The sequence below is a fragment of the Panicum virgatum genome, chromosome 1K, assembly GCF_016808335.1.
Source record: "Panicum virgatum strain AP13 chromosome 1K, P.virgatum_v5, whole genome shotgun sequence".
In the NCBI taxonomy this organism is placed as follows: domain Eukaryota; kingdom Viridiplantae; phylum Streptophyta; class Magnoliopsida; order Poales; family Poaceae; genus Panicum; species Panicum virgatum.
In genome coordinates, this window is record NC_053136.1 from 723,738 (window position 1) to 748,232 (window position 24,495).

The following is a 24,495-nucleotide window of genomic DNA, read 5'->3' on the forward strand; positions in this document are numbered from 1 at the left end:
ACATTGTTTTTTGAGATTAACAGAAGAGACATTGTTGAGATCTAGCACTTGTCCACAAGTGGTGTCACAGACTAATTAACAGACAGGCTCCTTACTTACACCTGGCCGCCAGCTAGTATTTAGCTTGCAGTTTCGTTGCTTGTGTTCCTGTATGTGCTTTTCTTTCTTTCTTTGTCATGCGTTAGTCTAGAAGTCTCTCTAGATGGGATGCTGCTGCTCGTGGTGGTGGTGGTGCTCCCTTTTCTTGTCTTGTGCAATGATTGTCTCAATATTATAGTATAATTTTGGCTGCTTTGCACTCAAGACCCGGCGCCCAGATCCTTAAACAAGTGAATTATTGGGGGATGGATGGATCAGTTATATTTGAGCGAGCGACCGAGAATATAATCTGCATAATAAACAAGTGTAATTATTGGAGATTATACTGCAGACATAACATATTAACATACATGACCTGACCTCTCATCTGAGCTGAGGATGCCAAATGACTTTGAGCTCCTGTATGTAGGACAGTAGGAGGAGTAGCATCTGAATTTGGTCAGAGAAGGTCGCATTATGTTTGAGCAGGCAGATCATGTGGCTGCCGCCAATCAAAGCATGCCAAGCTGCTGCTGCGGTCTGCATAATAGAGGAGGGATTGGGTTGGATTCTGCTGCATCTTCCCATCGATCAACTGGATGGAATTATTGGAGGGGCCTGCACTGTCGCTTTGCCATTGCTGACATGGCAGCAATAATGTGTCATGTGCTCCAAGCTGAGATCTACAGCTGGCCTCAAGCGAACATGAGGTCAGGATTCAATATGCAAGCATTGCATATTGTGTGGTCTATGAATGAGTTGTGGTTACAGTTACTGTCGTCATAAGTCTACCATTATTTTTATTATATTTGGTCAAAATTAAGATAGATTGACTGCTAATACTCCATGTAACTATTAAGAGCACTATTGTTGCAACTCCATATAACAACTATGGAGCAGTATGTAGGAACCCTTTGCTTCAAGATTAGCGCCACCTGTCGCGTCAGTGCCTTGTCAGCATCATATATATATCGTCAACATCAACATCAACAAAGCCTTTTAATCTCAAACAAGTTGGAGTAGGCTAGAGTTGAAACCCAACAAAAACTATTATTCATGGTTCTGGCACGTGAATCGCAGCTTTCCAAGCACTCCTATCCAAGGAAAAATCTCTAGGTATACTCCAGTTTTTCAAGTCTCTTCTAATTGTTTCTTCTCATGTCAACTTCGGCCGGCCCCTGCCTCTCCTCATATTAGCGTCGTGCTTTAGGATACCACTATGCACTGGTGCCTCTAGCGGTCTTCATTGGACATGCCCAAACCATCTTAGCCGGTCTCCGTTCGAACTTGATTCATCCTTGTATGCCCACAAATCCAACGCAACATGCGCATTTCTGCAACACTTAATTGTTGGACGTGCCGTCTTTTTAGGCCAACATTCCGCACCATACAACATTGCCGGTCTAATCGTCGTTCTATAAAACTTGTCTTTTAACTTCTGAGGTACCTTCTTGTCACAAAGGACGCCAGATGCTTGGCGCCACTTCATCCATCCCGCTTTGATTCTATGACTAACATCCTCATCAATATCTCCATCTCTTTGTAGCATCGATCCCAAATATCAAAAGGTATCCCTCTTGGGCACTACTTGGCCTTCCAAACTAACATCTCCCTCCTCATGAGTGGCGCCGAAGTCACACCTCATATACTCAGTTTTAGTTCTGCTAAGTCTAAAATCTTTGGACTCTAGCGTTTGCCGCCACAACTCCAGCTTCCTATTCACTCCCGCACGGCTTTCATCAACTAACACGACATCATCAGCGAAAAGCATGCACCAAGGAATATCACCTTGTATGTCTCTTGTGACCTCATCCATCACTAGGGCAAAAAGATACGGGCTCAAAGCTGATCCTTGATGTAGTCCTATCTTAATCGGAAAGTCATCTGTCACCATCACTTGTTCGGACCCTAGTCATTACATTATTGTACATGTCCTTAATGAGGACCACATACTTTGTTGGGACTTTATGCCTATCCAAAACCCACAACATCATATTCCGTGGTATCTTGTCATAAGCCTTCTCCAAGTCAATGAAAACCATGTGTAGGTCCTTCTTCTGCTCTCTATACCGCTCCATGACATGTCTTATTAGGAAAATTGCTTCTATGGTTGACCTTCCAGGCATGAAACCAAACTGGTTCATAGTGACCCGCGTCATCCCTCTCAAATGATGCTCAATAACTCTCTCCCATAGCTTCATAGTATGGCTCATCAACTTAATTTCTCGGTAGTTGGTGCAGCTTTGAATATCCCCTTTGTTCTTGTAGATCGGCACCAATATACTCCTTCTCCACTCTTCAGGCATCTTGTTCGACCGAAAAATACGATTGAAAAGTTTTGTTAGCCAAACTATAGCTATATCACCTAGGCACCTCCACACCTCGACTGGAATACCATCAGGGCCTGTCGCCTTACCTCCTTTCATCCTTTTCAACGCCTCTTTGACCTCAGATTTTTTAATCCTCCTCACAAAGCATCTGTTGGTGTCATCAAAAGAGTCGTCCAGCTGAAAAGTTGTATTCTCATTATCTCCGTTATACAATCTGTCAAAATACTCTTGCCATCTAAATCTGATTTCATCCTTCTTCACCAAGAGCTGATCCATATCGTCTTTAATGCACTTAATCTGGCTGAAGTCCCTCGTCTTTCTCTCACGCACCCTCGCCATCCTATAGATGTCCTTCTCTCCTTCCTTTGTATTCAGTCGTTGGTACATATCCTCATAAGCCCGATCCTTCGCCTCACTCATAACTCGCTTTGCGATCTTCTTTGTCACCTTGTACTTCTCTATATTATCTGCACTCCTATCAAGAAACAAACGCTTATAACACTCTTTCTTCTCATTAATAGACCTCTAGACGTCCTCGTTCCACCACCACGTGTCTTTAGTTTTGCACCCACCCTCTCTGGTAATCCCAAAAATTTCCGAAGCTACCTTCTGAATGCAAGTCGCCATCTTCTCCCACATGTAGTTTACGTCGCCCTCTTCATTCCAAGAGCCCTCCACAATAACTCTTCCCTTGAATACCTCGGCCATCTCCCCTTTTAGCTTCCACCACTTCGTTCTTGCGATCTTGGCTTGTTTAGACCTACGGGCACGCATCTGAAAATGAAAGTCGGCCACCAGCAGCTTATGTTGGGAAACTACACACTCTCTGGGTATCACCTTACAATCGAAGCATGCTCGTTTATCCTCTCTTCTTGTGAGGATAAAGTCGATCTGACTAGTGTGTTGGCCACTACTGAAGGTCACTAAGTGGGACTCTCTCTTTTGAAAGAAAGTGTTGGCTAGCATTAGGTCAAAAGCTGCAGCAAAGTCTAAGACTTCCTCCCCTTTCGGATTTCTGCTACCAAAACCAAAACCCCCATGTGCCGTCTCGAACCCTGTGTTTGTGGTTCCTACATGACCATTAATATCTCCTCCTATAAAAAGCTTCTCCCTAATAGGTACAGCTCTAACCATGTCATCTAAGTCATCCCAGAACTGTCTCTTAGCACTCTCATCGTGTCCTACTTGGGGGGCATAAGCACTAATAACGTTCAGGACTAAGTCACCAACAACGAGCTTGACTAAGATGATCCTATCTCCTCACCTTCTGACATCCACCACATCATCCTTGAGGCTCTTATCAATCAAAACTCCCACTCCATTCCTATTTGCAGTCGTTCCTGTGTACCAAAGCTTGAAGCCAGTATCCTCTACCTCCTTCGCCTTCTGGCCCTTCCATTTAGTCTCCTGAACGCATATAATATTTACACGCCTCCTAATCGCTGAATCAACTAACTCTCTTAACCTACCCATAAGGGACCCTACGTTCCAACTACCTAGACGAATCCTAGTTGGCTCGACTAGCTTTCTTGCCCTTCGCACCCACCGAGTCAGATGCGAAGGCCCTTGCTCACTTTTCACTACACCTGGGCGCCGATGTAGCGCGCCACTGAGGAAGCGACGACCTGATCCTTGCTCACTTGACACCGTATCCAGATCAAGACACGGCGCGCCATGAGGGTGACGACTCGGCCCTTGCTCACTTAACACCATATCCGGGTTCCGATATGGCGCGTCGCTAAGAGGGTTACGCCCCAATGGTTTTCTCTTGGGTTTCATCTCCATAAGAGTGGCAAGGTTTTTACGTTGGCTCGCCAAGCCTTAACACAACCCTCCTCCTTTACCCGGGCTTGGGATCAACCATGCCAATGCAATTAATAAAATCAGAGGCAGTGCAAAATTGACGAATCTGTGGCGGAGTAGTCCAACACTTGCTCCTGACGTGGCACCCTAGCTCCTCCAGAGTGAGGACACTTGGAAAGAGGCGCAGCCACCAGTTGTCCATGGTTCTGGTGCCCACTCACAGCCACAGCCTGCCTAGTCAGTGTTAAGTGTCGGAGCAGGACGAGAGCTTAGCTTAGCAGTTAGTTGCTCGTCATGTCTTGGAAAGATACGAGTAGAAGAAGAAAGGATGATGGGTCGTCGTCGCTTCCCCTGCATTATTGTCCGGCCTGGTGGCTTGGAGGACAACACTGCCCCATGCATACATGCTGACTCGGCAACAAGCATGCATCCATCTCTTGCTCGCCTTGCCTTGCCTTTATATATATATATATATATATATATATATATATATATATATATATATATATATATATATATGTGTGTGTGTGTGTGTGTGTGTGTGTGTGTGTGTGTGTGTGTGTGTGTGTGTGTGTGTGTGTGTGTGTAGCTCTGTGCATTATTCTACAGCGATTTTGTGATTGTTGCTAGCGTCGCCTTTGTACTACGTGCGTGTTATATATTAAATAAGACACAAAAGTTTAACCTACCAAATTAAGGGTCCATTTGGTAAGGCTTTAATTTTACTATAGCTTCGACGACTTCACCTGTTTTTCGCAAATTAAGGTAAAGTAATGTATCAAGTCATTCTGTAAGCCGATCGAGCCGAGGTAAAAATGAGCCACTTTTTAAAGCTTTTTGGAAAAGAAGGCTTCCCAAACGATCCTTAAACGACTACCGGTACATTATTTGCATGACCCCTTGTACCTGGAGTTGTGTGCTGCTTGGCATGCCACGTACGTACGTAATTGAAGCGAAGATTGCAGGGGGGGCAGCGAGGTGTCATCGATCGGTGCTGTGGTGGGATCTCACACTCCACCGTGTCCACACGAGATCGATCCACATGCATGTGGCGTTCGGTGATGCCATCGGATCAATCATTCACGCATGCTTGTATGCTCTTCTCTGCTCGCCAAATTCCGCCACTTGGCATGCATGACGAGTTGACGACCCTGCAAGCAACTCCATTTGTTGCGTCGGATTTTATTTATCTAGCTACAGTAGTAGGGGGAAATTTTAGTCCATGTCAATACAATATGTGTGTGAGACAATGCAAGGAGAAAAAAGAAGCCGATGAACAAATAGTAGACCGCCGTAAATAAAAGCAAATAAAAATATATAGAGGAGGATTTGAACTGTTCACATATAGTAGAGCAACTCGAACAGACCCTCTAAACAACCCATTACCTCAAATTTCAAGGGTTTTAAATAGAAAAGATAGATGCAGTCCAACAGACTTTCTACCAGGCCCTCTTTTCAGGAGGCCTTCAAATTCTTTCCTCCACCCTCCACTCCTTCCTAGGTGATCTATAGGAGCCCTCTGTTATAACTTGTAAAACTTGAGGGTTATTGCTCGAGTTAGAATAAATTTGAAAACTTGTAAAAGTAGAGACATCAGCCATTTAACAGTTAGAGTGTTTGATTGAGGAGTTTTGGTGGAGTTGGTCTCATGAAAACTAAATTCGCACCAGCTACAGCTATAGCTAGGTTCAATGGCTTGGAGTCTAGGTGCTGCTCAAGTTTTGGCGGAAATTGAGCGAGAATAAAGGAAATAAATGAGGTCCTCTAGTTTCGGGGAAGGAAACGGAAGGCATGTGGGTCAGATCGATGATGAGGTCCCCGTGGCGGTGGCGCTGACGAGGCTGATGGATCGATGTGGTGTTGTTCGTTCCTTCTACTGCTGACGACGAGTGAGGTAATTATATTTTATTTAGGGCATAAATAAACGAAACCATCGGCGTCGACTCGCTCCATTATTTGTGGGCCCCAGCCCATGGAATCTAGAATCTCCCTCTGATTGATTACTACTACTTGTAGTATATTGGTCCATGTAAGCAGACCTGCTGCGCTGCATAGGAGTACTCCACTCCAGTATACAAATAATTTACTCGTAGTTCAGTGAACCAGCAGAATGAAGAATATTCAGAGTTTTTTTTGGAGGCAGGCATGCACGACGCAAATGGCAGATACAGACGACAGGGGTGTGCAGTGGCCGACCGATGCACATGGCCGCAGCCAGCCAGGGGTTCCTTGCATCTGTTGTTAACCTGTACTGTATGCAGCAGGCGATTATTGTTGATCTGACATCCATATCCCAAGCAAGGAGCTGCATCATCAGTAATTCTTGGTTCCCTGGTCTGGATCGGAATCAGACGGATGGATCCATCTATCGGCCTAATTCATTCACCGCCGGATCGACAGCAGCTGCAATAATACTAGCTAGTAATGCAACGCCAACGGAGATAGATCCATCACTTCACTTGGCCGCCGAGCCTGCATCGCATTATTAGAATTCGGATTGATTTGTTCAGGTTCCGTGTAGAATTCCGATTTGCTTTAAAAATAAGTAGCATGTACAACTACTAGTAGTACCGGCCCGGCCTGCTATATATCTAGCTGGTAGTTGTGGATCGGACGGACTATATATATATCCAGCTTGCTAGAACATGCCGTCATGTTAACCTATTACTAGCTATTCTTCTTCGTGTAATAAATAATTCATGGATGCATGTGAACAAGGAGTAGTAGACTAGAAGTATGCGTGTACGAGTATAGCCTGCAGGGCGGGGCCCAGGGGACAGGACAGAAAAAAGGGAGCCCAATGGGGCCATCCAAGTGGTTGCCAGCCCAAGGGTCCCGCCCCGCCCCGGCTCGCCGGTGGGCCCGCCCGCCATTACAGGGGGAGCGACGAGAGAGATCGGCCATCGATCCCCCCCTCCCCGCCCACCTATAAATACCATCCAAACTCGCCGAGCCCTCCACCACACGCCGAGACTTGCTCTTCTTCTTCTTGTTGTTGAGGAATAGATAGATAGAATTCTGGGGCAGCCGGGGCCCGAGATCGGCGAGGAGCCGTCCGGCCGGCCGTGCTTGCTTGCGCCATTGATACATCCTTCCATCTCATCTACTAGAGAGGGAGTTGTAGCAGCAGATCCACCCAACACAATGGAGACCTGGGACAGCGTTCCCTCCACCACGCCGCTCCCCTACGCCTACTCGCCGCTCCCGGCCGCCGACGCCGCCTCCGCCGAGGTCTCCGGCGCCGGCCGAGCCAACGGCCGCCGCAGGCCGCTCTGCGCCGCCGCGCTCGTGCTGTCCGCCGCGCTGCTCCTGGCCGTCGCGGCGCTGGCCGGCGTCCGCGTCGCGCCCTCGCGCCCCATCACGGTGGGAGTGGGAGAGACGACGACTGCGGCGAGGAGCAGGGGCCCCGCGGCCGGCGTGTCGGAGAAGACGTCCGGCGCGCAGGGGATGCTGCGCGGCGGCAACGCCTTCCCCTGGAGCAACGCGATGCTGCAATGGCAGCGCACGGGATTCCACTTCCAGCCGCAGAAGAACTGGATGAACGATCCCAACGGTAAGCAAGCCGATATTCATGGTTGATTGATTCTGTTTTTTTGTTTGATTCCTTCCTTCCTTGTTGGATTAATGATGAGAAATTGATCCATGCATGTACTGCATTGCTGCCATTGCATTTGCATGCGTCGATCTGCATGCACTTGGATCTCCAAACCAATTCAATTCATGAGTTCAATAGCAGGCCAGATAGATAAGATAATCTGATTCTCTCCGACGCGCTTCCTCCGCTCCGATCCCCCATGCTAGGATGCAGGGCCCACCTGCATATGCATGCTGGGCTGGGGTGGGGTGGGCCCACCTTGTGTTGGTTGTGGCTTTTACAAATTCTGGTGGCTCCAATGGGCCCACTCACCCCTCGGGAATTGGGGATTCCAACCACCTACCGGCCGGTTCTCACGTACGCCCACGTGGCCACGTGTTGTTGTAATCATGCATCATCACTGCCACTGCAAATTCATATTTCTTTTGAAAAATGCGGGTGTATATATGCAAATTCATAGTATTATTATGTACTAGATAGTTAGTTGTTGAAAAACGCAATGAAATTTTGAAATGAAATCCAATTTGAAAATGCATGCAACTGCTTTTGCAGGCCCTGTGTACTACAAGGGGTGGTACCACCTCTTCTACCAGTACAACCCCGACGGCGCCATCTGGGGCAACAAGATCGCGTGGGGCCACGCCGTGTCCCGCGACCTCGTCCACTGGCGCCACCTCCCGCTCGCCATGGTGCCCGACCAGTGGTACGACATCAACGGCGTCTGGACGGGCTCCGCCACCACCCTCCCCGACGGCCGCCTCGCCATGCTCTACACCGGCTCCACCAACGAGTCGGTGCAGGTGCAGTGCCTCGCCGTCCCCGCCGACCCCGCCGACCCGCTCCTCACCAACTGGACCAAGTACGACGGCAACCCCGTGCTGCTCCCGCCGCCGGCCATCGGCCCCAAGGACTTCCGCGACCCCACCACCGCCTGGTTCGACCCCTCCGACCGCGCATGGCGCGTCGTCATCGGCTCCAAGGACCCGCACCACGCCGGCATCGCCGTCACCTACCGGACCAAGGACTTGGTCCACTTCGACCTCCTCCCGGGGCTCCTCCACCGCGTCGAGGGCACCGGCATGTGGGAGTGCATCGACTTCTACCCCGTCGGCACCAAGCCCTCCAACCAGCACAACGGCATCGACATGTCCGACGCCATCTCCGAGAACGGCGTCGCCGGCGACGTCGTGCACGTCATGAAGGCCAGCATGGACGACGACCGCCACGACTACTACGCGCTGGGGCGCTACGACGCCGCCGCCAACGCCTGGACGCCGCTCGACCCGGCGAGCGACGTCGGCATCGGCCTCCGCTACGACTGGGGCAAGTTCTACGCCTCCAAGACCTTCTACGACCCGGCCAAGCGCCGCCGCGTGCTCTGGGGCTGGGTCGGCGAGACCGACTCGGAGCGCGCCGACGTCGCCAAGGGCTGGGCGTCGCTGCAGTCGCTCCCCCGCACCGTGCTGCTCGACACCAAGACCGGCGCCAACCTCCTGCAGTGGCCCGTCGAGGAGGTGGACGCGCTCCGCACCAACTCCACCGACCTCAGCGGCATCACCGTCGACCACGGCTCCGTCTTCCCGCTCAGCCTCCGCCGCGCCACCCAGCTCGACATCGTCGCCGAGTTCGAGCTCGACCGCCGCGCCGTCATGGCGCTCAACGAGGCCGACGTCGGCTACAACTGCAGCACCAGCGGCGGCGCCGCCAGCAGGGGCGCGCTCGGCCCCTTCGGCCTGCTCGTCCTCGCCGACAAGCACCTCCACGAGCAGACGGCCGTCTACTTCTACGTGGCCAAGGGGCTCGACGGCGCCCTCACCACGCACTTCTGCCAGGACGAGTCGCGCTCCTCCTCCGCCAACGACATCGTCAAGCGCGTCGTCGGTAGCGCCGTCCCGGTGCTCGACGGCGAGGACACGCTCTCGCTCCGGGTGCTCGTGGACCACTCCATCGTCGAGAGCTTCGCGCAGGGCGGCAGGTCCACCGCCACCTCGCGCGTCTACCCGACCGAGGCCATCTACGCCAACGCCGGCGTCTACCTCTTCAACAACGCCACCGCCGCGCGCGTCACCGCAAAGAAGCTCGTCGTGCACGAGATGGACTCGTCATACAACCACGACTACCTTTAATTTCTTCATCAGATCATCGTCTCCATTATATTTTTGAGCCATCCACGGCTTGTACTTATTGTTAATTCCGATCCAAGCATGCCTCTCGATTTTTGTTTATCTTTCTTTTCTTCTTTTTAATCTCCTCCTCTCCTAAGCAGGCTATATAATTTTTGTTTCTGGTTCCATTACCTTACTGTTATTATTATCATCAAGCTAGCGCTCGAGGCCTTGTTCCAATTGTACTATGTACATAGTGGTGTATCACCATGAGCAGGCTATCAATGCCCCCACACATATATAGCAGAGTTTAATTATTCTCCCTCTATATTTCTTTGAGTACTAAATAAAAACAAATATCAACATTATGCTTCAGATAATTAACATACTCCCAGATACAATGCCTTCATAATAAATAGGCCGGCTTTTTGCCCCTCTCTCAATCTATCAACAAACCAATCTTAAGCTAACCCAAGTCCTCCACATCTATAACAAACTGAATATCTAAACCAATTATGACTAATAATTTATCAGTGTAACTGGCCTTCTTCTTGCCCCGGGAATACTTGCGGCTGCACATGACACCATGTGGATTACAGGATTAAGATGCAACTGGCAAACCATGCAATTTATCAGTGCGAATAGCTCATTTGAGAAGAGCCGCCCAACAGTGGAATAAAAGACCATCCACCCATTTACTAATCAAAAGAAAAAAGACAAATGTAATGTGTCGTCAGGCTCACCAACCTACATTTTTCAAATCAATTGCACAAGCCTTGTGTTACCTGTAGCATGATGTAATCAGTCGGGATGTTCTGGATCCTAGAATTGTTTTGCTGATTCAGCTCGATATCCTTTCTGCACCTGGACAAGGAAAGAAACCAAGGCCATGTGTTTCCTAAACTGTCACAAAGCTAGATCAGTCATGGACGATTGCTGTTGATCCCCAAGATTCAGAGTAATTGGTGCATGCATTTACCAGCCTGCACACATCTCTGAAGCCCACCACAGTTATGGCCTCTGTTCTTTGGCGGATCAGCTAGATATACTCTTAGCCATATCAGAGATGGCATTCTATTCAGGAACTTGTGCTTGTGCCGTTCTTCCTGAGAATCAGCTTTCGTGCATACCATCAATTCATCAAACAAATCCCACAAAGTCAACTGACGTATTTTTCCGAAAGAGCATAACGCCAGCTGGTAGCCACCACAGTATGCAATCTATGTTTGGCTTCAGGCTTCACTCAGCTATTTGTTTTCCTTTTGCTCATCGATGATTCCCGGTCAAACTTCACACTTGGATGAATGGTCAGAACCAGAAAGACTGCTATCACCGGAAATCTCCACAAGAGCATAGGCCATTGCTGAACTTGTGGAATCTGACAGCATCCCTCACAAGAATATCACGGCCAGTTATCTTAGACATGAACTTGGTAGCATTGTGACAATCTACACAAACCCGTAGATTCTTGACGATACGAATTGGCATTTCCTGCGGAACAAACATTGATCCAAAGGCAATTGCAAGCTTCTCGCTGTGATGGCTGAGCATGTGAACCTTGTCAGCATCTGCCACATCATGCAGCACTGAACTGACATCAGGTTTGTATCCTTCTTCAACCATCTTGGAGTTGAGCCACGCAAGCTTTTCATAAATCCCCTTGGAGAAGGGATGAGACTGGTCATCAGCTGAAAAGATGTGAACTTTATTCTTATACTTGATCCAGCTGCAGCCTGGCTCCTTCTTCACTTGCCTGTCCCTCATCCCACGCCTTAGCTGGGCAACCTCATTCCACTGGCCTTTAGCAGCTAGCATGCATGCTGCCTACATGTACAGCAATACGTAGCTAGCGGGGTTCTGGGGATCGATCTCTCAGCAGCCCATTTGCCGATTTCCATGTCACCACGCAACCTGCAAGCGCTGAGCAATGTGCCCCCATCCAATTGCATCAGGGCGCATCGGCATTTGCCTCAGCTTCTTTTAACCTCCCTGATCTGCGCTATACAAGTCGATCATACAGGTGTAGTGATCATCTATGGGCAGAATATATACCATGGTCCTTGTGCATGGAATAAAAGTAGCTGCGGCCTTTCTCTACAAATCCAGCACGGCTACAGGCAGAAAGGACACCAATAAATTGAGCATACCCAGAGACAAGGGCGGTTCAAACAATCTCCTCGATGCTGCCGCACTTGCCAAGAGCTAGGCAGTGGAACTGAGCACGTTCCTCCAGGCTTTGCATCTCCGAGAAGGCCTTCACAGCCTCCTCGCTGCATCCATTCTGTCCGTATCCAACAATCATCACAGTCCCTGAGATGATGTCATCCTCCTGAACACAGTTTCTGCCAGTCTGATGCTCCTGCATTTTGAGTACATTATCATCGTAGCTTGGGCCCAATTTGGGATTCGTATCGGCCCACACACAAATTGCATAGCATAATGGGCCTTCCTGCAATTGTTGGCCCGGCCCATAAGTGGCTGTGGTCTTGAGATTGAGTCATAGTCGGATTCGGGGAGGGAGGTCGAAACCGACGCCGGCACGGGAAGGATCGGAACAAGGAACTCATCATCATAAATAAATAAATAAGCATAGAGGATCGGAGGGTCCGTTCCAGATCGAGAGACGAGGTAGTAGCCTAGCAGGCATTGGCGATCGCGATGGAGGCGGCGGCGGCGGATGGGACCAAGAGCAAGAGCAGCAAGGCTGCTGCGGCGACATCTGCGGCGGCGGGGCTAGGGAAGAGGAGGACGAAGAAGCTTGAGAAGGTGGAGCAGCGGTACATCGACACACTGCTGGTGCGCCCCCAAGATGGACGTCGACGAGTTTGCAAGGTGTAACCTCTTCGTTGCCTTTCGCGAGATGATGGACGACGCCGAGTTGGAGGAGATGCGAGCCAAGGCTGCTGCTACTGTGGCCTTCTTCAACAAGTTGAATCAAGAGAACGAGGACATCCTAGCGCAGTATAAGGAGAAGGGCTACGCCATGGTGGAGGTCGAGCTCATGGACGATGCCAGCGAGTAGCTTCTATGCATGCACTAGTCGCTCAAGCTTGGGGATCGTCAACACAAACGCTCCGACCCCTGTTGCAACTACAATGTTGCAATTATTTTTTTATATTACATAATATATGTTGCATGAAATATGATGTTAATATTGCTGTGAGAATTTTCCATGAAAAAAATATTCAATCAACATCAACATCAACAAAGCCTTTTAATCCCAAGCAAGTTGGGGTAGGCTAGAGTTGAAACCCAATAAAGACCATTATTCATGGTTCTGACACGTGAATCGCGGCTTTCGAAGCACTCCTATCGAAAAAAATATTCAATATTCCAGATATTACCAGCTGTTATTTATTAATATTGCGATGAACCATCCTATCTTACTATTACTAATTGGAGGCTCCTTTTGAAACCTCCAGGTGAAGCCACCTAGGATCCTAGGTGTACAGTCTAAAAAAATAGAGAAATCCTACAAATTCTCACAAAAAATCAGAAACATCCGGCCATTAATTCGGCAACTCTAATTATAATAGCCATCGGATCTGTTATCTTTTTTAATAAATTACCCACCTTTGTCATTATGAAAATAGACTAAAGTAACCCTCTAAACATGTATCTAAATTACCTACCTCTGCCATTATAAAAAATAATCTAAAGTAACCCCCTAATCTTCATGTAAATTACTCACGTATGTCATTATAAGATAATATCAAATAATCTCTAATTTTTTCATATATATATTATCTAATGATAAGATAATAAAAGTTAAAATCAACCCCAAATCTGAAACAAAATTATATTATTATAATAAAATCTTAAAGCACATCAATATAAAATTCTAAATTAATATTCCTATCATTATTAATACATTATTTATATAAACATATATGCTAACCACAAGATGTTTGTCACCATATATCATGTACAAGAGAATAGATAAGAATACCAATTTTTATGTTGTTCACATAGCTCAAACAAAATGCTCAATTAAACTCATATCAAATATATATGGAAGTGCGATGCAAAGTGAGAAAGTTGTTAGTAACTAAATCTATCACATTTATTACAATTATATAATGATAAATATATATCTTTGCAGTACTGGATTAGAATATCTAATTGGTTAAAGAGAGCGTGAACTAGTTCGTGCGGGAGCACGGGTTGATAGACTAATGAAAAAAAATTATAATCCGATATTCGGAGGCTAGCAGTGCCGTTAAAGAATTGGATTTGTACTGTCATCCAAAAAGCCTACTATGTGGTTTCTAAAACCAACCACATCTTATTGGATATGCATATGATGGGCCCGTTCCGGCATGTCATCCTTATCATGGCTGTGTTTAGATCCGTAAAATAGTGGTAAAAACGGCCGCATCGAATATTGTAGCATATTGTAGCACTTTTCGTTTGTTTGTGGTAATTGTTGCCCTACCATGACCTAACTAGGCTCAAAAGATTCGTCTCGTCGTGTACATCAAAACTATGCAATTAATTTTTTATTTACCTATATTTAATGCTTCATGTACGAGGTAACAAATTTAATATAATAGGTGAATAGTGAAGTTTGGATTGAGAAATTTTGAAACTAAACACACACAGCACATAGAGAAAATGAAAAAAGGGAATTATTGGTTTGCAGGGCAGGTACACATTAATTACGAGGGGCCGGGCCGCGTGGGCCATGCACGGGCCGGGGGACCGAAAATGACCGCCCCTCGATTGTTCTTGCACCATCAGATCTACGTTCTGTACACTGCCTGTGCTATCAGCAGCAGCAAATTTGTGATCTTGTGTGCTATTCATTCAAGTGGCGTCGTGGCGTGAACAACCGGACCACGCCGCCACTGTTTCTCATCGATCCATCCTTTGAAGCAATCCGCCGTGGATCGAAGCAGCAGCAGCTGCTGTTCTAGTACCTACTACTACCAAACAAAGCTAAGCGACGATAGAGATGATGAGGAGTGTAGGTGCGGGGCAGTACCGCAAGGAAAAGGGCGGCGGCCCATAGCATCGCATCCATTCTACTACAGTAGTAATCTTCATCCAGATGCAATGCATGCCATGGTCACGGACACACACACACACACACGGAACAGACGACGCCTCACCTTTTGACCCTGCGGGCAACTCAACTCACTCGTTTGCGATTTACTACCAGCATTCAGGTTTTTTTCCCCTCCCTTTGCAGCAGGCTTGGCTTCAGGACCTCTCCCTGCTGCAAGCAAAGAATGTTTTTCTGTTCATAAATAAATCTTGTCTTTTTCAGACACGATTCCGAAAGCAAGCAGCAAGCCACAACTTGTATTGTAGTATTGTACTATCTCTGCCGCGCTAACTTGAAACTTCAGGGCATCTCACCGTGTGCCGCTGCCTGCCAGCTGCTACGATGATGAATGAGAGAGGCTACCTGCAGACAGACAAATCGAGATCATGACCTACGCTCACAGCCGTACGGCACCAGAAAGAGACCCATGCTGCTTGCTTGCTGCTCAATGCTCATCACCATATTTATCGGGGCGGCATGGAACACCTCACCCGACTCCGTCCTCAGTAGCATTGCATCGCATCGCTTCGCTGTCAATTCCGAGCCTCCTATTTTCACTCCACCGCGTGATGCACGCGCGCTCATTTCCAAGTTGTTCAGGGAGTTAAGTTATACATCATACATGCATGGATGTGTACGGCGGCTTCAGAATCATAACTGCTGAATGATTTCAGACAAGGGCATTCCTTCCCATTCTCTGCAGCAGACGAACAAGCTCTGCCTGCCTGCTCTAATCAAACCAAGTACTCCCAGTAAGAGATGGTAACAGAACAGAGGAACAAGAGAAGAAACTGCTAGCTAGATTGACTAATTGAAAAAAAAAAACACCAAGCATTCACAAGGCATCAAACGAAATCATCATGCCTCCACTTCATGAATTCCCTGTCTCTGCTCTACTCTCCTCTGATCTACTGGGATAAATATTTACATATACTCTTACATATATTACAGTAGCAAAAGGAAGGAAAAAGGAAAGAAAGAAGAAGCAACGCCTGCCAAGAACATTAGATCAAACAGGATCAGGGTCGCCAAGCTGCTACGAAAGTACTTATATTCAGGCAAGCCATGGGACTGGGAGCATCAAGATGATGGCGATGCGACAGCTGCGGCGGCCTCGGCCTGGGCCCTGGCTCCAGTCTCGGCTGCGGCGGCGGCCAGCGGCGCCCGGCACGTGGGACAGGACGAGCGGCGTCCCAACGCGAGCCAGCGCTCGATGCAGCGCGCGTGGAAGCCGTGGCCGCACGCCGGCATCACGCGCACGGCGTCCCCGTCCACGAACTCCGCCAGGCAGATGGCGCACTCCGCCGCCGCGCCCGCTAGCTTCGTCCCGGCCGCCGAGTACACCAGGGCCGGGGGCAGCGGCGGGGGCGGGGGCGCCTCCACGGCCGCCTTCTCCGGGTCCGCCACCGTCGCGCCGCCGGCCGCGCGACGGGCTCGGCGGCTGCGCCGGAGCACGTAGCGCACGGCGGCGTTGAGCGCGAGGGCGAGCGCCAGCGCGGCGAGCAGGGCGGCGAGGATGACGGCCATGTTGCTGGCGAAGTCGCCGGCGCCCGAGTAGGGGCCCCAGCGGTTGGTGGCGATGGTGCTGCCCGGCGCGGCGGGGTGGTTCAGGTTGGTGGGCGCCGGGCGCTGGCCATGCGGCTGCTCGTGGTCGTGCTCCTGACCCTGCGGCGCCATGGCCATGGCCTGCGTGTGCTGTGAATCCGATCGGTCGGTCCCTAGTGTGAGTGATGGATGGTGGTGCAGTGCTGTGCTGCTAGTGATACCAGCAGACCTTTATATGGATGACCATGGCTTCTTGCTTCTTGCTTCTTGCTTCTTGCTTCCTTTCCTCCCCATGCCCACGGTGACTGCCTAACTGGTGTATGTAGTGGTGCAGGTGAAAGTAGCAAGGGAGTGGTGATTTGGACGGCGCAGGGAGGGAGGTGACGAGCTGCTAGGGTGATGTGGCGCGCAGCCTTTTACATGTGGGCTGTTGCAACTTTTCCTAACCGCTTGCCTCTAGCTTCACACATGACACATCACGGCACCAGGAGAGGAGGCGGCCTCGCTGCCCTGAACTGGATCTGCTTAACTGATATTCCTCGACTGGCTGACTAATGGATACATGTGCAGTATTTGTATTTGGAACCTTTGTATTTCACATTGACCATGCATGCAACTGCATCTGTAACTATCCTGAATGAAAGCTAGTCGGATGCAAAATGACTGAAGAACGACTGAAGGAATCTGCAACAGGGAGGAAGAATGGGCCGGGTAGCTAGAGGCCAACTGAAAAGGGCGAATAGAATCAGAGGGGGCCGCAACGCAATGAAAAGATGGCTGCTGCATCCCATCTCTAAACTCATCCAGAGGCCAACCCAACCCATTCCATTCATTCTTATCATCTCATCCCCCACCTAAGCTGCTTTAGTAGCCAGCTAGCTACCACCTTTTGTCGATCGGCCGCTGCATCAGAAAATGAGATGACCTTCTCTCTCTAGTCACTGCTACATGTATCTGTATGTTTTGCTTTTTTTTGCGGAAACATGAATCTTGTGTAGCCTTGGACATTTAGGAAGTGAGATTTTTTTTTTTTTGTAGGGAGGGACCGACTACAGTGTTTCGTTCAGGGCTAGGGAAACTACGTCACGTTTCTCCACGGCTTGATGGTTAACATTCAAAAATAAATATTTATATTGGTTCGGACGATCGCCCTACGTCCATTGTAGATGATGGTCTTCTTATTCCTTGCGTTGGAGTGCTAGATGCTTATAATGGAAACTCTATGTAACTTATCTGCCACGATTACCTAGCTCTCAACCCCACAAAAACTGATCTTAGCAGTCAGTCCAGTGGGCGATAATATGCTACAGTCGCCCAGCTAGTTGCTTCTCTTTTTTTTTCCACCTCAAGACTTGAACGGCGCCATCGTCCGTTCACCTCCTACCTCCATGACCTCCGATTCGTTGTCCTGTCCTTGTCAACGCTCACAAATCACTGGCTCCATTGTTTCATGATATGCATTTTTATTATTTACATATACAATTAAATATTCGCGATGTTTAATATTTTGTTTGTAGTACATTATTATTTTTTCGTCATGTTTATTTTTTATTCGTTGAAACTAATCATTTGTTCTTGTTGTTAAAAATATTTGTTCACGGTAGCCGAAATTAATCATGTAGTATTAAAAAATTATTTTAAAAAATTTACGATTATAGCAAGGGACATTTATAATCTGGTGGGCGGCTTCATTAAAAGTCGGATCCAGTGGGCGAGTCGTTTTCATTTCTGATCGATATATACGGTCCCTGGTTCGATGGATTTTGTTTTTGGCAAGCTAGTCGTAGCAGCTTTTTATGCTGATGATCCAGTCCCTTGATGGCTTTTGCACGCAAACACACAGGAATGCATCCAGGCGAGAGGAGCTCTCAAGAGAGACGACGGCGCTTCTTAAGCAAATTGCTGGCAATTCATCTATATAAACAAATAACCATCGTGAACAAATATATATATATAGCAGTATGTATAATTAATTAGCTAGATTTGGTTGATCAATTTCCACATGCCTCCCTCCATGATGAGCAAAATATTTTTGGAAAGCTCATGATGAACAAATAACCACCAATCAATTACGCATTGAGGTCTCCAAATTAAACACTTCACGAGAGATCGAGCAAGTTAATGTAAGCCCAACAAGTTAATGTAACACCAATCAATGAAATTAAACACTTCATTGGTGTGGTACGGTGCAGACGTGCAGTGGGGCCAAACACTCGACCACGTAGCTGCTGCAGGCAGGCAGGTTGATGAGTGATGAGAGTCCGAATTGCTGCTGGCGCCGTATGCATCAGGTAATGTAAGCCCAACACCCATCGAATGTTTGGACATCAGAATCAACAACAAAAGCCTTTTAATTCCAAGCAAGTTAGGGTAGAATAGAATTGAAACCCAACAAAGACCATTATTCATGGTTCTGGCACGTGAATCGCGGCTTTCCAAACACTCCTATCCAAGGACAAATCTCTAGATATACTCCAGTCTTTCAAGTCTCTTCTAATTATTTCTTTCCATGTCAACTTCGGCCGGCCCCTGCCTCTCCTCATATTACCATCGAATGTTTGGACACATGCATAAAATATTATAAAATCTATTTACAAAATCTTTTACACGGATGAGTTATAAATCGCGAGACGAATCAAATGAGCCTACTTAATCCATAATTTGCAACAGTGATGCTACAGTAAACATCCGCTGATTATGAATTAATTATACTCATTAGATTCATCTCGCGATTTACAATCTATCCGTGCAAAAAGTTTTGCAAATAGATTTTATTTAGTACTTCAAAATAGCAAGATTCTGTTTCAAAATTTTTACTCTTAGAGATCTAAACACGGCCCAAATCTGGGGCCAACATCTCTCATTCATCTCGATGATGATAGATAGTGACACCACGGCACGATGTGAACGGAATGAATGACGCAGCAGCGCCGCCAATTAATCGCTCCTAGCTTCCACGTCGTCCATCTCTAGCTAGCTCTTCTTAACAACCCAGAGGTTGAGGCCTTGAGGGCCTTGTGAACTCCACCCGGCTAACATGTCAGTGCTACTGTCCTTAGTCATTTCTCACGAGACAATCCTCATAACACAGAAACGTTTGGCCATTACTCTAATGACTATTATGAACAATATTAGCCGATTAAAAACTCCCAAAGTAATGTCCATACCCCTAAACAAATGTCCATGATGCAGCCAATACAAAATTACCAATGCCAATACAGATGAAGCTACTCGATTTCAGAAACTCAACTGGGCCCACACTTCGTCCCCAAATACTACTACATACAGTACTATGGATAATTTATTTATTTCCTTATTACAAGTAAATGGCAGATATCTGGGAGACAGCTAACAGTAAAGTACATACTAATCTCGTTCAGGACTTGCATGATATGATTTCCCAGTTAGGTTGCATGCACATCCTTCCTCTTTCAAAAAAAAAAAACCTTGCATATCCTCGTTGAACTGCGTGCACCGAGAGCATCATCCATACTATTGCTGGTAGTTTAACTGAATTGACCACAACCTCCTCCTCCTAATCGGAGACAACAAAAAAAACCATCACGTTTTCCCGGGTGTGCCTCGCTACAAAATCTTGGTGAGATGATGAGCATTCGCACTTACACACACACATTATGCACGTGAGTGGGCAAATGAGATACAAACTGCACCACTGTCCATCTTTCACAAGTGTTAGTAAGTTTTTCACCTGAATAATAGGAAGAAATGTATTACTTTTGTGACTAACAAGTTGTCACATTGAGAAGGTAACCAATTTTTTCTAGCAATCTAGGCTTTGAACACAAAATATTTAATGTAATTTCCAAAAATACCCTTTAGGCACAATTGCGTTTATAAACATACGGTACAACATGGCCCCTGGATTGGCCCAGTTGAGCCAGTCATGACAATTGTTTCCATTGGACCTCTGGACCAGGCTCGGTCTAATAACTAAAATTGCACTGCGTATAGCATTCTGATCCTCAACAGTTAGCTGGTTTGGTGGCCGCAGGGACAGCATACCAAGTGCAAAGGTTAATTCCAGAAATTTGCCAGGTTGTTTTTGCTAATGCCAGAGATTTGGGTAGTATTTAGTCCAAAGTTGTATTTTTGCAATTATATAGTCATACATAAGCATACAAGAAGCTATAACATGTGGCTCACCTATTCAGCACATGCTTCCTTTGCAAGGGAGCGAAGGAACCTCAAAAGCAGTTCCTTTGCTCTGGAAAGCTTCCCGCTAGATCCTTCCTCGCCATCTTTACTTGTGCTTTCTTCAATCATCTGGACTCTCCTCACGAGCTTCCGCAGTTCCTGTTGACGAAATGTTAGAGCAACATAGGAGCACCAAATATTAAGCCGTAATAATGCAGTTCACTTAGTTGAGTTAATTAGGAGGTTTAGGTCGTGCAGGAGCATCCCAGATGCTCAACTGGTATTCATGTAAAAGTTGGGTGCATTGGGCTTCAGCATTGGAAGTGTTCACCTTTTACATACTGAAGGCTCCAGTAAGAAGGACCAAGAAGGCTAGCGTATCTGTGTATGGTCTCACTTACCATAGCACAAAGTATGTTGCAAAACAAACTCTACTATTACTGCATCCACACATAATGATGGTATTAGATTGCTATGCTATTAACCATGTTTCACATGTGTGAGCACTGCAATCATGTAGCATAATCTGGACTGTATCAGTAAAAATCTATTCGCTGTTTCACAATGCATAAATGAACACCCTAGTCACATTGTAGGATGAAATATTAAATGTAAGCACAGAGAATACCTGACGATCAAACTCAACATTATGGACAGCATAAACTTCATTAGTAATTGAGATGTCTTTGCAAAGGAGACCAGCACACCATCTATCTGCAATTTTCATATACTCTCCATCGTCCTGTTCAAATGCTAAATAGTTAGTTCACGTTTTCTGGATTAAAAATCTTGTTATGTTGACCAAATAAGCTACCTCTTCTTCATCAGGTAGTTCCTCCTCTTCCACCAACAATTTCTCTTCACTCAGCAAGGCATGTAACTTGCTATCATCTCCATCCTTGGAAGCCTGTATTAGAGTATCCATCAATTCTGGTTGTGCATTGCGTAGAAGTCTACCTGTTCGAAATTGATCACATATACTAACATTAAATGGGTAGGTAATATCTGGCAAAACATAACCTTAACAATTATGTTCTGGTTCTCTTTCTAAAAAGGCTTACTTATTATTACCTATAGTGTCTAATGATTGACACATATTAGGTAAATTTTACATAACAAGTCTAGATTATGAGGAGGTTCCATAATTATCAGCAAAAAAGACTGACATTTTTTTTGAAAGGGGCGAGGACATGTTATACATCCATGTAAAGTTTCAAGATCAAACTCAATTACATTTGCAATACATACACAATGGAAAGTACTAGTGATGAATACAAAATCAAGTACTCACGAAGCATTTGAAATTTTCATATCTTTGAATGAAAACTGAGTTCTTGAAGCTTTGAATAGGTTATGTTAGTTCATTGAGAACTTCTGAAAACATCCACACCTAACAGGCATTTCAAAAAAAATCATCATATACTTATACTTAGCATGTTCATTTAGCATCCCTGATAGGCTATGCACACAAAGTGGTGCATGAGGTAGCAAACATCAAGCTAAAGAAAGAGACGTCAGAGTCAGCTACTTTTAGTCAAGATAGTGAACAAATTGGCTCATTTACTAAAAAGAATATAATAATGGGTTCAAAGTGGGTGAGAAATAATTGTTTGATTCTGGTTTCAGCATCGGCTTACAAACTGAACCTGTGGGAAGTAAGGCCATAAGCCTATCAGGGATTATATTTATCTAAAACTGTATTTGCAGTGACATTCCCAATTCATACACCAGGAGTCGGACAGTCAGCAATACCTACCGGATGCTAGTGAACTGAATGTTCAGAAGTGGTGAGCTACATCCATATCTCCAAGAAACAAACTGAAAACATCCTTATAAAGTTGGCCTGCTCCCATTCACAAGTTCCAAATTTGACACAATTTAATAAATGAACAGAAACAACTATCATATCACAAATTACAAAATCCTAAGCTAACAGAATCCCTCAAATCAGTAGTCATACATGTGACTGAATAACACAACAATGCGGCCACACGGAAATGGATGGTTGTAAAGTTAGGAGCATAGAAAGGGGACAGACCGATGTAATTGAACTGCCTCCTCTTTCCTTCCCGCACATCCGGCCCCAATCTCTGGAAACCAAGAATGGATTACAGCACACGAATGTCTCAATCCCGTGATCCAACACAACATCATCATCATCATCATCGCCTGAACTAAACGAAACGAGCGGATGTGCTGTAGGTACCTTGACGAGCATGAGAGCGTCGAAGACCTCGGTCTCCAGTGAGGCGGCCCTCAGGATGCGCTTGATCTGCGGAGGCGGGAACTTGGCGAGGTCCATGCCCCACTGAACGGAGCGGCGGGCCACCCGCTTGAGTGCGTTGCGGCTCTTCTTGAAGGGCGCGCCGTCCCCGGCGTCCGGATCGTCGGTGTCCTCGGCCGGCAGAGGGCCTGTGGGGCGGAGGGCGCGCGGGTGGCGGAGGCTGGGCGAGGGGACCGCGAGGAAGGACAGGAGGCGAGCCGGCTTGAGGGAAAGGAGGAGCGGGCGGCGCAGCGGCATGGCGGCGGGGTGCGCCATGGCGACGCGACGGTTACAGGATTGAGTTACGGGTGCCGGCGTTGTGGTGCTGCATCCAACGTATGTGGAGGCGCTGCTGGTTGGACTTGCACAGCTCCTCGCCGTCGCAGCTCCGGCGGGTTTGGAGGGCGGGCGGCGCCGATGGCCGGGGAAGCAGCAGCCACGGGGGATAACGCAGCAGGATCGGACGGTCGGGATTGTGAGCTAGCTGGAGGATCCAAGGGCTCGCAAGGATTCAGAAAATTCAGAAACTGGAGGACCCAGAGAGAGTTACATGGGCCGCGTTGGGTTACATTTTGTTGAAGCCCATGGAACCAACAAGGCCCAATCTGTTCGTCCCTCCTTCCCTTGCTCGTGACGAGGACCAGCAAGCGGCTTGTCCCCCCCCCCCCCCACCCCCCAAAAAAAAATCCATCCAATCGCTCGACCTCGACGAGCCGCCGCCGCCCGCCGCCCCCTCGGGCGGAGTTTCTACCCGCCCGGGCATGCGTCGCTGTCGCTGTCTTCCTCGGCTTCCTAACTTCGCCGGCGTTGGAGAAGCTATCCGCCCCCGCTAGCCAGCCCCCTCACCAGTTGCTATTGACCAGTATTGGTATACGCTTCTCTCTTTATCTCTCTTCCACAATAACGTCAATCAAATCCTATCCTGCCGCATGATAATTTTTTTAGAGTTCAAGCGACCTGCCGCATTTTCCTTTCCGACCAAACATGCAGCTGTCTGTCGGTACCATATAGCAGGGATACTCACTCTTACTGCAGCAAGACGGGACCCGCATAGTTATCCGTAACTGCGCGGGAAGGACGGAGTAGCCAGGCCCCACGGATCAGGTTCTTCCCTCGCCAGGCCAACGGCCCTGGACCCGTTCCCAGCCTGGGGATGGGTCCGGAGACGTCACGTGTCTCTAAGGAAGGGAAGCTCCGAGCTGACGACCGAGGCCTCGGACCCCCCCTAGGCGTCCGGGACCTCCTTTGTCCATCCGGACTTCCCATACTGCGTGGGGATCCGGAGCCGCCACGTGTCCCGGAGGCACGGGTTCGAGCGCGAGCCTTCCACTAGAAGGCTCGCCCACCCACTGCATTTAATGCTGGTGGGTGAGGCGTGCTCTGCCACCGCAGCACGCGGGGCAGGCTTTGTCAGGCCCCGCTGTGCATCGCGTGTTACCAAGGTACACAGTGCAGCCGTGCCCGCGCAGAGTCGTCCTCAGCATTAAATGGATACGACGGCTCGGCGCTTTTCCATCATGCCACCTACGCCGCAACCTACACGACCCGTTTAGCTACGTGGCAGGCGACGCCGC

At 47.8% G+C, this 24,495-nt stretch overlaps 3 protein-coding genes across 5 annotated transcripts; 1 reads left to right on the forward strand and 2 right to left on the reverse strand.

Annotated features, from left to right (window-relative positions):
* Positions 1 to 7,152: 7,152 nt before the first annotated feature.
* On the forward strand, positions 7,153 to 10,228 carry LOC120669981 (sucrose:sucrose 1-fructosyltransferase-like). Its single transcript, XM_039950258.1, has 2 exons — positions 7,153 to 7,764; positions 8,359 to 10,228. The coding sequence occupies exons 1-2, from the start codon at positions 7,356 to 7,358 to the stop codon at positions 9,930 to 9,932; spliced, it is 1,983 nt and encodes a 660-aa protein (XP_039806192.1). The 5' UTR covers positions 7,153 to 7,355; the 3' UTR covers positions 9,933 to 10,228.
* Positions 10,229 to 15,680: 5,452 nt separating this feature from the next.
* LOC120670735 (RING-H2 finger protein ATL79-like) lies at positions 15,681 to 17,227 on the reverse strand. Its single transcript, XM_039951215.1, has one exon. It carries the CDS (start codon positions 16,639 to 16,641, stop codon positions 16,039 to 16,041), a length of 603 nt encoding a protein of 200 aa, XP_039807149.1. The 5' UTR covers positions 16,642 to 17,227; the 3' UTR covers positions 15,681 to 16,038.
* A 2,380-nt stretch (positions 17,228 to 19,607) lies between these two features.
* Positions 19,608 to 23,386, reverse strand: LOC120671540 (UPF0307 protein KPN78578_45570-like). Of its 3 annotated transcripts, XR_005674130.1 has the most exons (7): positions 22,865 to 23,385; positions 22,697 to 22,748; positions 21,473 to 21,615; positions 21,287 to 21,400; positions 20,668 to 20,817; positions 20,127 to 20,212; positions 19,608 to 20,040 (listed from the first exon to the last, which is right to left on the reverse strand). XR_005674130.1 is itself a non-coding variant. In XM_039953189.1 (6 exons), the coding sequence occupies exons 1-5, from the start codon at positions 23,195 to 23,197 to the stop codon at positions 20,668 to 20,670; spliced, it is 792 nt and encodes a 263-aa protein (XP_039809123.1). In that variant the 5' UTR covers positions 23,198 to 23,386; the 3' UTR covers positions 19,608 to 20,040; position 20,667. The 3 variants fall into 3 exon arrangements, 2 of the variants coding, with proteins under 2 accessions (XP_039809123.1, XP_039808084.1); XM_039953189.1 differs by lacking the exon at positions 20,127 to 20,212 and having other exon boundaries at positions 20,667 to 20,817; positions 22,865 to 23,386; XM_039952150.1 differs by having other exon boundaries at positions 19,611 to 20,212.
* Between the last annotated feature and the right edge of the window lie 1,109 nt (positions 23,387 to 24,495).